Source organism: Aulonocara sp. 'chitande type north' Nkhata Bay, linkage group LG7 (genome assembly GCF_057382095.1).
Source record: "Aulonocara sp. 'chitande type north' Nkhata Bay isolate Kocher_YH1m ecotype deep benthic linkage group LG7, A_spYH_male_GT1.1, whole genome shotgun sequence".
Lineage (NCBI taxonomy): Eukaryota > Metazoa > Chordata > Actinopteri > Cichliformes > Cichlidae > Aulonocara > Aulonocara sp. 'chitande type north' Nkhata Bay.
Window position 1 is genome coordinate 23,550,905 of NC_141350.1, and position 15,431 is coordinate 23,566,335.

The 15,431-nt window shown below is 43.3% G+C and overlaps 2 protein-coding genes across 4 annotated transcripts in view; one reads left to right on the top strand and one right to left on the bottom strand.

Moving 5' to 3' along the window:
* LOC147325158 (copine-8-like) overlaps positions 1-14,129 on the bottom strand; it is a 94,493-nt gene extending 80,364 nt beyond the window's left edge. For all 3 annotated transcript variants that reach the window (XM_086299511.1, XM_086299512.1, XM_086299513.1), the window contains exon 1: positions 13,852-14,129. In XM_086299511.1, coding sequence (XP_086155637.1) covers positions 13,852-13,934 — 83 coding nt within the window. In that variant the 5' untranslated portion in view covers positions 13,935-14,129. The remainder of the gene's footprint in view (positions 1-13,851) is intronic.
* LOC147325159 (uncharacterized) lies at positions 9,268-12,132 on the top strand. The gene is made up of 3 exons (XM_086302417.1): positions 9,268-9,619; positions 9,713-10,979; positions 11,058-12,132. Exons 1-3 carry the CDS (start codon positions 9,419-9,421, stop codon positions 11,510-11,512), a joined length of 1,923 nt encoding a protein of 640 aa, XP_086158543.1. The 5' UTR covers positions 9,268-9,418; the 3' UTR covers positions 11,513-12,132.
* Positions 14,130-15,431: the final 1,302 nt, after the last annotated feature.

The window sequence follows — 15,431 nt, forward strand, 5'->3', positions numbered from 1 at the left end:
TCAATCGAAGCTACAGAGATTACTCGGCTGGTTTGATCAGTTTAGCCTTGAAACACCTGAGAAACTCTCTTAACTATGAACGATTTTCTCAGATTCTGAGTGGGAGGGGGGTTTGTATCTTCAAGGGAAACTGATGTTCACCCAATAATGAACCACGAGAGTCCTGCTTTACGAAAAGAAGCCACAATTTGAGTAGTCTGTGTTAGTTGTATGACATAATTACAATAATAGGTGTTAAAGAAATTATGTAAAATTTGAAACTGTAACTATGGTGTTGCATTGTCATAGTTTAAATATTTATGTGAACTACAAAGTTCCATCCATCCTCTTCTTCTTCTGATGTTAAATCATATAAGAGGAAAATTCCCCTCAGGTGAACATACAATGCTTTGGAACAATGACATTCCTCTTATCTTTGCTATGAAACGATTTCTTCTTCATATGTTTTCAGTGCAGGCAACTGGGGACAAAAGTCCGATTTCTTGTTATGTTCAAAAGTCAAACGATTATTAGTTATTATATAGTAATAGGGTTATAAATGAAATTAATGCCTTTAAAAAAAGCTCTTCTGGTACAAAATTCCCTTGTTGTGTGCTTCATTATTAATATTTTAAATGTTGAGCTACCACTAAAGAGAACGCTTTTTACAAACTAAAGATTAGTAAGTCTCACAACACTTTCACTTTAAGCTCCTATTGTTACAGAAGGAGATTTTTAATGGCTATTATAAAGCAAGCAAAGCATATTTTGCTTGCTACGAATGATAAATCCTCTATAATGACCATCCTTAAGGATCCCAGAGTTTGTTTGCACAACCTATGGGCCATAGCTACACTTGAGTGCGGTGGATCATAGAAGGAGCAAAATAAAAGGTGAGATTTTTATAGAGCTTCGGTGTAGGCAGGATGTCAGGCCAGACAGGTGGGTAAGAAAAACAGTTTAATATGGACCCAGACTTTTCAAACAAACTATTTTCTCTCTCTGTTCAAAGGTGGAACCTAAATTCAGATGACAAATTGATCCAGTATTAAACAAGAGTGTTATAGATGATAGATGGAAGATACAATTAACCTATGACTTATGAGTCTGAAGAACATGGTCAATGCTCTTATTAATGTCTTTTAGTGAAAGTACAGTTTCTCTAATGGTGAGAAACTGATTTTTGGGGGGTCAAAGATAACAGTCTTTTTAATGCAATTAGAAGGTGGCATTTATATCTCCAATGAGGCGGCTTCAAACCAGCTTCAGTCCAGTAATAATGCAGGAATGTTGCTACCACAATCCAATATGCGTGCATTCCTGCTGTGGACTTTTGTAAGCTGAACTATGCATTTCAACTGGTTCCCTTGTCATTTATGACAAGATATAATAGAATAGCTGCTGCCATGACAGCACCCTACTTAAAAAAGATGGTTACATTTTTGATCAAAGTCCTGGTAAATTTCCTTCGAGTGAAGGTCAGAACCTATGTGGCAGGTACTACAAAGATTTATGCCTTCAAGTTCTTGTGAATCTGCTGTGGAATGTCAAGTTTTATGTCCTCTCAGGTACGATTTGTACTTTTGTTTTTGTGTTTTTTAAAGCCCAAAGATTCCAGCAGTTTAATCAGGAGCTAAACATTAATCTGAGGTTATATGTTAATTGTACTGACATTTTTTATAGGCTGCACCAGAACCTCTAAATGTCATTTGCATAATTACATTACACACATGCTACATCATATTCTATTTTTAGCCCATATATTTTTGATAATAGCTTATGATGAAGCTGCCAAAGAATCTGTATTCAAGCGACTGAATCGGGTCATTCGGTGCACTTAGCAACACTTGTTTCTAAGACTGGTCGAGAAAGAGTATCCGTTTTTGTGAAGAGCTCCGCCGATTTGTTGAATAACCATTGAGACAATCAACGGAATATTAATGTGCAATCATTTTAAGGATTATAGGTCATTTTTAAGCAAAAATACCAAAATATTCAGACCCAGCTGAGGATGCCACTGTGAGGACTGATTTTCTGTTTTCCTGTTTCAAAGTAAACTGAAACCTTTTCAGGTTTTTGAATAGACTTTTTGACAAAAAATAAAATAAATACAATAATTGATAAATTATTGATATATGCAGCTACATTGATTGCAGTTTTGTTTTTTTTATCCGATTCTTTATTTTTTTCCTAAGTGTGACCTGCCAACACCAATTTTCTTCCGAGAAACTAGAATTGACAGAAAATACAAGCAAAAAAACTTTTCTACAATGCAAAATTTTGTTTTCATAATAAAAGAAATGAAATTTTACAGTTTTCTTTCAGGATCTTTTCTCACTGAAAATAAACATGAAAATAGAAATAATTACAAATAGAAATAATTACAAATAGAAATAATTACAAATAGAAATAATTAAATGAAAATGAGTTGCTTCTCACCTTTACTTGACATTTTTAACTAAAACAGGCTCATGCTTATATAACAAAACAAATTTCAGTGTTACTAACATGATTTTTAATTGCTTTTATTGCTTCCCCAGATAACACGACATCGACCTTTTTCTCCACAATGTTTCCTCAAACAAGCTTTTTGATCTTTTTCATACCCAGACTCTCGTCTTGCGGCTGGCTCTGAGCTCTGGACAGCTTTAGCTTTAGTCTGTTTGCATTTATTAGCCCTGTTCAGCGGGGCGAGGGTGGCATAAGTGTCTGATTAGGTTTGTTATTATAAAGATTTTGTGATGGCTCTCCTGCAAACGCTGTGTCGTCATTTACAGTGAGGAACTCCCACGACATAACAACATGTTAGCTTGTGGCGATAAGCATTTGTGCGACTGCATGTTGCACAAACATGAATGGGTCCAAGTCACAATTAGACAGATGTGAGGTTGGCCAATCGGTCATAGAGCCATCAGGGAATTCTGAAAACCCAACAGTTCCAGTCCCTGGCCAGTTAATGGCGACATCTCTAGTTTTTTGTCTTATTTGGTCTGTGATCACCGATCTGGTCATCCTCTTCATCGCTGCCATAATCTTTTTATCATCTAAGAACAAAGGGACAGTCATACACGCACTTTAACAACGCAGTCCATAGATACAGGTGCATATCTGTATATTATCTGAAGAGGACTTTTAATGGATTTTAGCAATAAATACCATATAATGTATTTAATATTTACAGCCTGGAAGTAATGCTTCTTAGAACTTAGAATACTGCATAAATCTGCATAAAAATCCTCTATTGCGCTCAGTAGAAAGGCATCAAATACTGGACACTAATCAACATGATGTCTTCAAATCTGTCCACAGCAATCACGCAGATGCAGGAAAGTGGCTGTGGAAAAGATGAAAGCAGAGGAACAAAGGTGGGGGGAGGGAGGGGGATGGTTAGTAATGTGATGGAGGCATGTCGGCTCTCAGAGGTAACCAGGTAAAGCTGGTTACCTCTGAGAGCCGACAGCTGTCTGGTGCCTTCATTCGACCAAATGACTGCTTCAGAAAACTCATTAATGCAGCCACCCAGCACGACCCTTCCTGCGTTTAGGACTCGCCACCTGAGACCAACTTGATCTGTTGGCTTTGTGCTCTTTGCTCCCTAAATCCTTCACAATTTAGGTGGAACGGAGCAAAGAAACAAGGTAAAGCAGGATGAAGTGAAGCAGAGGGGAAACATGACATTAGCTTAGCCGGATTTCATTTCATTTAGCTTCATTAGAGTTTTATTTGAACTAAAGATTTAATAGTAATTCTTTAGAGCTAACTAGCAATCAGTGGATCTAAGCAGCAATTAAGAGGAAACAACAGTAGTGGAAATGTATGCAATAACGGGTACTGAAACAAAAAGTACAAAACATGATCAATTACATAAACTGTAACGAAGGAATTTTAGCACCTCATTATACAGTAAGAGTGTGCACAGCCACAAAGAGCTTTGCTGCTTTGAAAATACTCCCCCTCATGACAACACTTTCTTTGTTGTTTTTAATCATTTTAGCCCTGTGATTAGATTGTGAAACAATGTGCAAATAACCTGTGAGAGTTGGAGATCCTGCTACTGTGTGCAGTTCTTTTATAATGGAAAAAGCTTTATTGGTTATACAAAAAAGCTACAAAAAAAACCCATATTGATCTTTCTATTTCTTCATGTGATACTATTTGCTTATTGCTTACTAAGTCCTGGGCTTTTAGTCTGTATTTGAATCAGTTTTTTTCAGACATTTTTTGGACTTTGAAAATTGTAATTACTGTATAGTAAACACATTCCATTTGATCTGATGTTATTTGAAGTGGGCAAGCTATAATTTTACGCAACTTTTCATTGTTAAGTAAACTAAATGGTGATTATACAAAGTAGAATACAGTGTAGTCACACCACTGACATTTAGATATCTATGATATTTCCTGGGTAAATGAACATTATAATGCATAACTAAACAATGAAGACCAGCGCTTCTGTTTTCTCTGGTAGCTTTTCCCAGTTTGTGAAAACCACAGAACATTCATATCCTAGCAGGCAGCTGAAGCCCCTATCCGGTCCTTAAGTGATGACGTGGCGAATCCTATTTCCGGGCCTAAAGTAGTCTGCGTTTAATATGGCTTTTGTGTTGTTAACATGTTTAATGCTATGTATTTTCTTCTATTTAATCTCAAAAGGCTCCTAAAACAGTCAGTGATCACTGTTGACCTTCCTCGGCTTTTATTACCGCTGATCATTTATTTAAGCTCAGTTTTTAAAACCTTAGGATGTAACTACAGCCCAGCCCATGCAGGAGTATATGAATGACTAACCTCGTATTGTGGATGGATTATCTCAGTTGTTCTCCTGGCTGAAGTTTGGTCCTTTTACAGCATCCTGCCATGCGATTACATTTGTTCCTGACCACGAGAACACTCACGTTAACTTTTATTGAGTGGAAAAAAAGTTAGCTTGTTTATATTATGCTAACATAGCTGTGTCGCTAGCGGTCACGTAGCACATCATTATATACCAGCTAGCCAAACTTCAGTAACCCTACAAACGTCACTGCTGTTTAGTTTTCTGTCTTCATTTATGTTGGAAGTGATAACAGAGCTGTACGTTTTAATTTGTTTCCAAAACCCCGCAGTCAGGACATGCTATATTGTATTTAGATAGAAGCTAGCGAGCTAACTTCCTGCTAACTTCTAACTCTGTTAAATGTCATAAATTTCGTTTTCATGGATGCCTGGATGTTAAACTCAATTGTTACACCTGGTAGAGCAGAACGCTGATCATTTTATTAAAGATGAAAGACTTTAGACAGTTTTTCAACGCTCAGTAATGCCATAGTGATCGTTTGATATATGGACCAGCAGCAGAGTTTAGGCCCAGACACGGCTAGTGACGTCAGACTGAACAACCGGATTGATCTTCAGCAGCAATGTCGCTGCTATCTTGTACTTTGTGGCTACTGTGTACCTTTTTGGTCCTGTTTTATTTTACTATCAAAGTTGAAAGATGGTATATTGATACAAAATAAATTGGCCTTTTTCATTTTGTATATGTCAAGGTCAAATTATACATTTTTTATCTTATGTAATTGAAATGTTTTAATATTTTTAACTTGTTTCTTAGGTGCTTTGCTGCAATCTCAAAATGTCTAAATAATATTTCAACGACGTAAAGCATTTTGTATGTTAGCTCTAATCATTAGCCCCAACTGGTTAACAGGTAATTCACAGTCAAACCAGTCAGCTTCATTTCTACCGGACCAAATGATTTTAATTTATCCTCGTCTAATTTCTTTAACCAGCCCCAATCAGCTGTGCTACACAAAGATCAAGCTCCACTGTTACCAGACAAATAAACGTGTCATCTTTTAGTTTGCTAAATGAGCCTCACCACAGCCATGCTTTCTTTCTTGTAATTACAGAGGAGTTTAAATTGTTGGCAGAACACAGCACCAGTTGGAGATCTCTGCAGACTCCACAGCGAGAGCACCAACCACAATTTATCTTCAGAGACTGTACCATTCTGAGCCTTCCGGTGAAGGAGTCATTATCTAGCTTTAAAGCCTCAATGTGTAAAATGCTGGTGTGATTACATGTTTATGTATGTGGAAAATGAGACAGTCGTACTGAAGAAAAATAGCGCAGCGTGTTCTTTGCTTTCACATCATTCTTCTCAGGCTCCTGGGGTGAGAGTGGTAGTGAAAGCTACTGTTATTTGAGTACCAGTACCAGAAATTGCTTCTTTTTAAAGCATACACAGAGGCTTTAAAGGGGACCTGCTGTACTTTTCTCTGTTTTCTGTCATACAGCTACTGTTACTATGGTGGATGTTGATATTAAATACAACATTTAAAATAATAGATTCAGCATAAAAGAAATCCCTGTCAGCCAAAAGTTTAAGTTTCAAACTGTTTCACACATTTTGTTCTATTGTTGCCTCTTTATGATGTTGGTGACACTGGAAATTCCTAATATGGTCATTTCAGACACAGAGCTCCTGCTGTAAGCAGAGAAGCTCCACCCTCCTGCTATTTCAAACCTGTTTGCGAGAGGCAGCCAATCAGATGATTGCACTTTCATCAGGTGCTGAGTAATCTTGAACTGTGCTTCCCAATGACATTAAATTTACTGGAGAAAAAACAACAACGCTATTTCACTTCTCATAAAAGCCAGAGAAACCTAGTTATTTTTGTTTTAAGCCATTTGTATTTAGAACTAAAACAAAAGAAATCTAAGAAACCTGCACGCTATAGTTTCCTTCCCTGCTCCACTAACTCTTTCTGTCTCTTTCTTCACCTTCCTCGTGGAAAGTGCAACATCAGCTGTGACACATCGACCAGCCTCTCAGCAGGTCGGCGTCCGGCTTCAATACAGCTACACAGAGCACGTCAATTCTTCAAAGGGATACACTTCGTAGCTTTTGTGCCCAAAGGTCATGACTATCTCTCCGCTGTGGACCACTCAGATCACAAGACAGCCGAGCTGACGCGAACACCAACATCATTCCCTACAAACACTTCCCAAAACGCCCAACTGTCTGCAAGGTTCATTTGCCTGTGCAGCTCTACAGACTCGCCACGCTCACTGTCTACTGTCCACGCACAGAATTAAACTCCACTGACTTGTGTTTGTGTCATCAAGGCCTCGTGATCATGAGTGAGGAAACTCAGGCAAATGGCTGTGCGGGGGTTTTCTTCTCACTAACACACCATATTTGTCTTGAGTTAATCAATCTGTCACTTCTGCTGCTTCACTGCACATGTGACGGGTCCGGAGACGGTTTGGATTTATTGAGTGAGGGAGCTTTCACTCAGCGACGGACTCTATCTGGGCTGAATGCTTCAGTAGCTTCGTCAACACAAAAGTGGGAAAATCACACTCTCCACAAGCTGAGGACTGGTAAATTTTGTTTTGGTGTGGCTATTAATGGTTTCACCTCAGGCAGATCAAAAAGCTAAAGCATGTTTGTTCTGTCAAAAAAAAATGAACTAGTACAGTGAATTATTGGACTAGATTTTCACACGAAAGATGCATTTAACAGCCAATATCCACTTAACCAAAAAACAAACAAAAACAGTAAAACAATATTAAGCTATAACCTGATTCAGATAGGTGTTCTGTTCTTGATTTCTGCCACAGTCCAATATAAGGCAGCTGCTCAGAGAACCAGACAAAATGCATGCGTTCATCCAAGGAATCTGTCTCTGTAGGTTTTTTTTCCCCCTGTTTTAAAATCAACATAGAAGAAAACCAAGCTAAAACGGTGTCAAAATGATGTAGTATATCAAACTTTGGTAAAAGAAAATGCCAGGACTGCCAGTTTGGTGTACAACAATGAAGCAGTGCAGTAATCCTACAATGCAGGACTTGGCTTTTTTCTTTGACACACACGACACTAAAACTGAATCTATTTTTGATTTTGGTCGTCAGTCCTAAAAATTCGTTTAACGCTCCAATGAGACAGTGGTGAAATTTTGCAATTAGGAAAAAACATAACAGCAAATGCCTACATGAAACTGCAAGTGTTGTTAGTGCCCCGAACCAAAGGTGGTGCAGTTTAATGCGTCACCATTGCACAGCTTTTTTAGGATAATTTTTGTGCTGGTTGTGAACTGCAAAGCTTGTACATCCCAACACTATACACGACTGGCTCCCTGGAAGCTTTACTCATTTTGTCAAAGGTGACTTGTGTATTTTGTCTATCATTTGGCTCCACAAGCTTGAAAGCTTGTGGTGACAGAAACAATGCATTACCTAATGCCTCTGTCACTCAAAGTGCCTTTGCAAGCATTAAAGAAATGTCACTGCAGTTTGTCCATTTTCCATCCATGCCATTTTCTATAACTGCTCGCTTCTTTTCACGGTCAGGAATATGCATAAGGAAAAGCACATAAATTATGTTTGCATGAATAAAAAGAGCTTTTTATAAGAATGCGGAGATGAGTCATAATTTGCGGGAGCTTTTCTTTTATGATGCCATTTTTTCCCCTTAAAACAAACAAACAAACAAACAAACACATACATAATCAAACACAAAATATCTTCACAAGTTCAGATCTCAAAATCATGAAGTTCATTACCAAGCTGACTTGCTGTGCAAAGCTTTTATCTTAGAACTAAAACTGTCATGGTCCTGCGACCATGACTCAGTGACTTTATGTTTATGTTCTTTATTGTTATTACTTTTATTATTATTCATGGCTGTTTTGGGATGGTTTGTGTTTGGGATTTTAGACACTGGGTTCTGGGTTTGTGCTCCCTCTGTTGGTCCCTGGTGTTAGTGTTCCCCTGTCTCGTCAGGTTAATCAGGTCCAGCTGTTTCCCCCACCTGTGTGTGATTTCCCAGTGTCTCTTCGTGTACTTATAGTGTGTGATTTCCTCTGCTCCTCGTCGCGTCGTCTGTGTTCATACCCTGTGAAATCCCCTGCGTGCTCTCCCTGCTGTTCTCCCTTCATGTTCAGGTTTGCCACTCCTTTGTGTAGTTTCACCCAGTTTAGTTCATCCTTAGTTCTGTTTTGCCATCTCCACTTTATGTTTGATATTGTCAATAAATCGCCTTCACATCTGAGTAAGTGCTGCATTTGAGTCCTCCTTTCCACTCTTCACACGGCCGCTGCCCCGGACCGTGACAGTACGACGCGACCACAACATGGACCCAGCAGCGCTTAACCCATCCAGGGAGCTACGGGAAAATCTCATCGATGCCACACAGGAGCTCATCGACCGGTGGCTGGAAAACCCGGGTGGCACGTCCCAGCGCGCTATAGAGAGGCGGCTACAGCGTCTGGTGACCGGTCTCCCATGGCTTCTGGGCTCGCTTTGTTCGTGGGAGCGGGAGTTCCTCCTTTTGGACCTCGGACTTCACCCCCCGTCTGCTTTTACTTTCGAGCAGCCCGAGGCGGTGAGCGAGCGACATGTTCTGGCTTCCCCAGATTCCGGGACTCTGTTTTCTGGGGCTATTCAGAGCGGGATGAGAGACAGTGTAGATAGCTTACCTACCTTCGTGGTAACGGATCCTTCGCAAGTGGGCGTCTACAAACCCTCTGTAAAACCGAGAGACTGTTTCTCTGCCGCTCCTTCTGAGCCAGGACTTTATCACCATTCTCCGGCTCAGTTCTGTGTCCAGCCACAAGCTCCCAGGTCTGTGGCTCAACCGTTAGCCTCCCCAAGGGCTCAATTACCCGTTCTGCCGCCGCTCCAGTTAGCCACTCAGCCACCACCACCGCTAGCATCGCTACAGCCCACAGTTCCGGTAATGGCTGAGCCACAATTTTCGCACTGTTTTTCCACCGCTGTTTCTGGGCAGGGAGACAAACTATTTCACTACGGACCTGTTCCTCAAAAGCTGGCAACATTAGAGACTGTTGCTCACTCCGGGGCTTCCCCAGAGGCTGGGTTACTGCCCTCAGCTTACTCTGGACCCCTGGAGGCCAAGATGCCAGCTGTGAACTGCACCGGGCTGTCACTGCCTGAGCAGGGTCAGTGCTCTGCGCAGCTGCAGCCCTCCGTACGTGCGCCAGAGGCCCACGTGCCTACTGGTTTTGTTTCACGTGCGCCAGAGGCCCACGTGCCTACTGGTTTTGTTTCATGTGTGCCAGAGGCCCACGTGCCTTCTAGTTTTGTTTCGTGTGTGCCAGAGGCCCACGTGCCTCCTAGTTTTGTTTCGTGTGTGCCAGAGGCCCACGTGCCTCCTAGTTTTGTTTTGTGTATGCCCGCTGGTTCTGCGGCTGTTTTCGCTGGGGGGCCCGAGGAGCCCGTCCAGCCTCCTGCTTCGCCTGCTGGGGGGCCCGAGGAGCCCGTCCGGCCTCATGCCACACCGGCTGCCACGTCGGCTGGGGGGCCCGAGGAGCCCGTCCGGCCTCCTGTGGCTGCTTCTCCACCTGTGGCTGCTTCTCCACCCGTGGCTGCAGCGCCGCCTCCTGCAGTACCACCACCTGCAGCGCTACCACCTGCTACTACCACGCCTCAGCCTGAGGACGCAGCCTCGCCTGGCCCGGCTTCATCCACGCCTGGCCCGGCTTCATCCTCGCCTGGCCCGGCTTCATCCACGCCTGGTCCGGCTTCATCCACACCTGGTCCGGATTCGTCCACGCCTGGCCCGGTTTCAGTTTCATCCACGCCTGGTCCGGTTTCAGCTTCATCCTCGCCTGGTTCAGCTTCATCCTCGCCTGGTTCAGCTTCATCCACGCCTGGCCCGGTTTCATCCACGCCTGGTCCGGTTTCATCCTCGCCTGGCCCGGTTTCAGCTTCATCCTCGCCTGGCCCAGCTTCAGCTTCATCCTCGCCTGGCCCAGCTTCAGCTCCAGCGTCAGCTTCGCCTGGTCCAGCTTCATCCACGCCTGGTCCGGCTTCATCCACGCCTGGTCCGGCTTCATCCACGCCTGGTCCGGCTTCATCCTCGCCCGGTCCAGCTTCAGCTTCTGCTTCAGCCTCGGCCAGCCCGGCTTCGGCTACAGCTTCGTCCTCGCCCGGCCCAGCTTTCGTGTCTGCATCCTCGTCTGGTCCAGCCTTCGTGTCTGCATCTTCGTCTGGTCCAGCCTTCGTGTCTGCATCATCGCCTGCAGCAGCGTCTTCAGCATCCGCACCATCGCCTGCAGCAGCGTCTTCAGCATCTTCGCCCGCTGCGGCCCCGGCTTCTGTGCCTTCAGCCTCGCCTGGCCCAGCCTCGTTTGGGTCTGGAGCTAAACGGCCGTTTTCTAGACCGCTGGCTAGGCTACTGGCCGGGCGCCGTCGCCTGACTGGCCGCCGTTGCCTTCCGCACGGCCGGCCCCCGGACCGCCATTGCCTGAGCGGCCGCCGTTGCCTTCCGCACGGCCGGCCCTCAGACCGCCATCGCCTGAGCGGCCGCCGTTGCCTTCCGCACGGCCGGCCCCCGGACCCTCTTCGCCTGAGTGGCCGCCGTTGCCTTCCGCACGGTCGGCCCCCTGAACTTTTTGCGCGCCGTCACGGCCTTCTTCGTGGACGGCCTCCCGAACTCTTTACGCGCCGCCACGGCCTTCTTCGTGGCCGGCCGCCTGAACTGTGTTTTGGACTCTGCTCCCCTGTGAGTTTTTTTTTTTTGTGAACATTTGTTTGGGACTCTGGGGCCTCCGTCTTTGGTCTTGGCCCGGTCCCTCCGTCCTGGGCCCCCTGCCGCCCGCCCGGATCTGGTGGTGTGTTTCTGTGGCTGTCGGGGGCCAGCCCTTGAGGGGGGGGTACTGTCATGGTCCTGCGACCATGACTCAGTGACTTTATGTTTATGTTCTTTATTGTTATTACTTTCATTATTATTCATGATTGTTTTGGGATGGTTTGTGTTTGGGATTTTAGACACTGGGTTCTGGGTTTGTGCTCCCTCTGTTGGTCCCTGGTGTTAGTGTTCCCCTGTCTCGTCAGGTTAATCAGGTCCAGCTGTTTCCCCCACCTGTGTGTGATTTCCCAGTGTCTCTTCGTGTACTTATAGTGTGTGATTTCCTCTGCTCCTCGTCGCGTCGTCTGTGTTCATACCCTGTGAAATCCCCTGCGTGCTCTCCCTGCTGTTCTCCCTTCATGTTCAGGTTTGCCACTCCTTTGTGTAGTTTCACCCAGTTTAGTTCATCCTTAGTTCTGTTTTGCCATCTCCACTTTATGTTTGATATTGTCAATAAATCGCCTTCACATCTGAGTAAGTGCTGCATTTGAGTCCTCCTTTCCACTCTTCACACGGCCGCTGCCCCGGACCGTGACAAAAACAGCAACAGAAGCTCCATCTGCATAAACAGCTGGCAGATTTTAGGTCAGCGGGAATTTAAATGAGTCCAAAGTCTTTGTTCTTCTGTTCATTAAAAGTCTCAAATAAGGTTTACAAGAATTAAAGTTTTGCAGTGAAATAAAGATTTAAAGACTACATGATCTCAGCCTGAACATAGACCTGAACGACCGACTAAATCAAATAAAATGTTTTATGACATGCCCTGAATTCCTTGTCACTTATCTTACTCTTATACAGCATTATGATATTGAAAAGTTGTTTGGGGCGTGACTGCCTCTTCAGTTTAGGGGCAAACAAACCAGGATAACTAAAAATCCCCAGATTGTGTCAAAACACGTTACTGATTTTACACATTCAGACGACAAACTGAAGAAGAGAAAATGGATGCACCCCCCCCCCCCCCACACACACACACACACACACACACACACACACACCTGAAAAGTTACCAAATGAACCTTTGATCATAATAAAAAGAAATTAAAAATTCAGCTTCAATTCAGCACTGATCGTGTTGAATTGATTGATTGATTCTTTTTAATTCATGCTTCAAAGGAGGCTTAAACGATTTAGCGCTTATGCAGATTGTTTTATTATGTAAATCTTCAGTCACATTCTGCTCCATTTTAAAGATTCTGTGATGTGTGAATCATAAGCTTTGCTTTGATTGGACACTTTACACAGTGGGCTTTACCATCCACTGCAATAGCACACTGTACTGTAGATCTTTGTAGTTCACTAAACATTCAATTCTATCAACATAAAATTACTCGCTGATCTATATTTCAATTTAAAAAAAACTTTTGTCATTGAAGAGCACATGCTGCTTTTCATTGCGTCATGGGATTTAAAATGTGTCTTCTTGGCTTTTAAAAAAATCCAAGAGCTCAAAACCCATGATGACACCTTACTTTCTCAACTTTAAAATTTCATTGAATCTAAATTTAATCCTAATCTTCTCAACAGTCCTGACAGTCCTGCTGAGAGACCCCAGATGATACACGGAGAGGAGAAATGATTGGATGGATAGAGTGACAGATATAGCATATTTCATATCATTACAAACAGCAAATCCTTCCACGTAAGAAGCAGCAGCCTGAAAATGGTCGGTGTGTTTTTAAAAGCTGACTGGACGTGTCCACTGTAGTAAAACTGCCACAGCGCGAATCAAACAGCCTGCTCCAGCATCCTCCACCCGTCCTCCCTGCAGGAAATTCCCACATGAAATAAATATTTCGTAAGGATGATGACGTGGTGAGGTGGTCACTTTGCTTCGGCGCAAACATAAATTTCTGCAGCTCTGCGTGTGGCAGCTTCACCGAAGCTCGGAAACGTGACAGCAGTGTAAAGACATGTCAACTCTGACCTCCATCCGGCGCTCATCCACAGGAAAACTACTGGCAACAGACGCGCAAGAAAACGTGCCTTCCTGCACAAATCCAATATATAATCATTCACCTGCCACTGCTCTCGTATAAAGAGAAAAGTGGCGTGACTCCACACCGCACTGTACAAACAAATCAAATTGAAACAACGAGCGCAAAGCGAGTTTGTGCTGGGTTTATTCCCTACTATGCAGCCTGCACGGAACTCCCGGGCAGATATCACAGTGAAAGGAATATTTATTGTTTTGTACATCTCAACGCAGTGAAGCAAAAGTGGTCAGCACTCACCTGCACGAGACCGTCAGTTCAACTTTGGTGGCAGGTATCGAAGCGGTGAAGGGGTCCGCGTCCCCAATAAACGCCATATTCATCGCTGCTTGGTCGGTCACAGTGCGTCCCCTACCCCCAGCGCTGTAACGGCGGCATGTGAAAAAGCGGTGTAAAAGAAATAGAAGGGGGGGAAACCTCGCAATGGATGCTCAGTGAGCCGTTTGCTTCCTGGAAGAACCAAACACCAGAGAGCGAGAGAGAGAAAAGCACACGGACGCAGACCTGCAGCGTGCCACAGTCGGGTCTCTGTGCGGCTCTGTGCTCCGGAGGAGAGAGGACAGTGTGAAGGGGCGGGAAGACACACATATACAAACACACCACACACACACACAAAGTGGGAGTCCACAGCTATTTGTGAGGACCAAAAAGAAGGATCGTTTCTATTTAGAGGTGAGTGCAGGGTTATGTGTAAAGCTCTGTTTTGGTTTGAAATTGCAGTACTCGGGAAACTATCATCTTTAAAGGTCTGGAATCGATAAAACATGTTAAATAAAATCAGTTACACCCAAGACAGTCAGGACTTCAGCACAGCAAAGCCTCAATGTGTGCATCCTGCTCAGAATAACAAAAAATGGGTCACAGAGAGGCAGCCATCAGATTCTATAAAAGATAACCAATCAGTGATGTCAAGTTAGTTCAGGCTGGCTGGTTATGGCAAATTTGGGTTATAGGTGGAGGCTTGTTTGTGTTTGTGTGTGGACAGCACAGGGAAAGAAATCCAGCTCTCAGGGGGCCAGACCTGTTCAGTTTTTGGTCCATGGTAAGCCTAATTTACTTTGAGGCATATAGGAGTTTAATGGAAGCTATGTTCAGCCTTGCAGAAGAGCATGGCCTTTGGGTTTGAAATACATATTGATTTATGAGAATGTGTCTGTACGAGTGGACGGTGAGCTTCACCAGTTAAACATCTCTTATCTCAGCAGTAGCCTGACAGTACTTTGTTTGGTAATGCCTATATGAGTGAGATTTAGATACTCAAGTAATCATTTGACCAATACAAAATCTTGCAAAAATCCAGTTTTCCACATTTAGGGAGTAATGAATTCTTAAAAAAAAAATGGCAAAAAAGAAAAGAAAACATTTAAATTGGCAGCATTCACACTGAATTATTAAGGATTATTCATAAGACTACAAAAGTGACTTATCCCCATGGGTGGGAGAAAATGTCAGGGTTTGAGTTGGATTAAAAAGTAGTGGAAAGAAATGTGACTTAAATACTGCAATAACTTATTCAAACTTTTAAATGCTCACAGAAGGCATCAGCCAGACATAAAGAAACAAGTAATTATGGAATAATCAGGCCATGCCTGGGTTATTTTTCTTTTTAACTTTAAGTTGTACAACATCCTCTAATCTATGGCCACGTGGAGTGAGCTGCTACCTTCAACAACAGTCAAATTAAAGAAAAGCTTAGTAGATTGTGATTGGGCAGTGTTAAAAGGTGGCACACTGAAAGCCAGATGACTAAAACCACCTGACCACAACAAACTCAATTAACCAGCCCAGCATGAACCTTGGAGCTAAAAATGGGCATATAT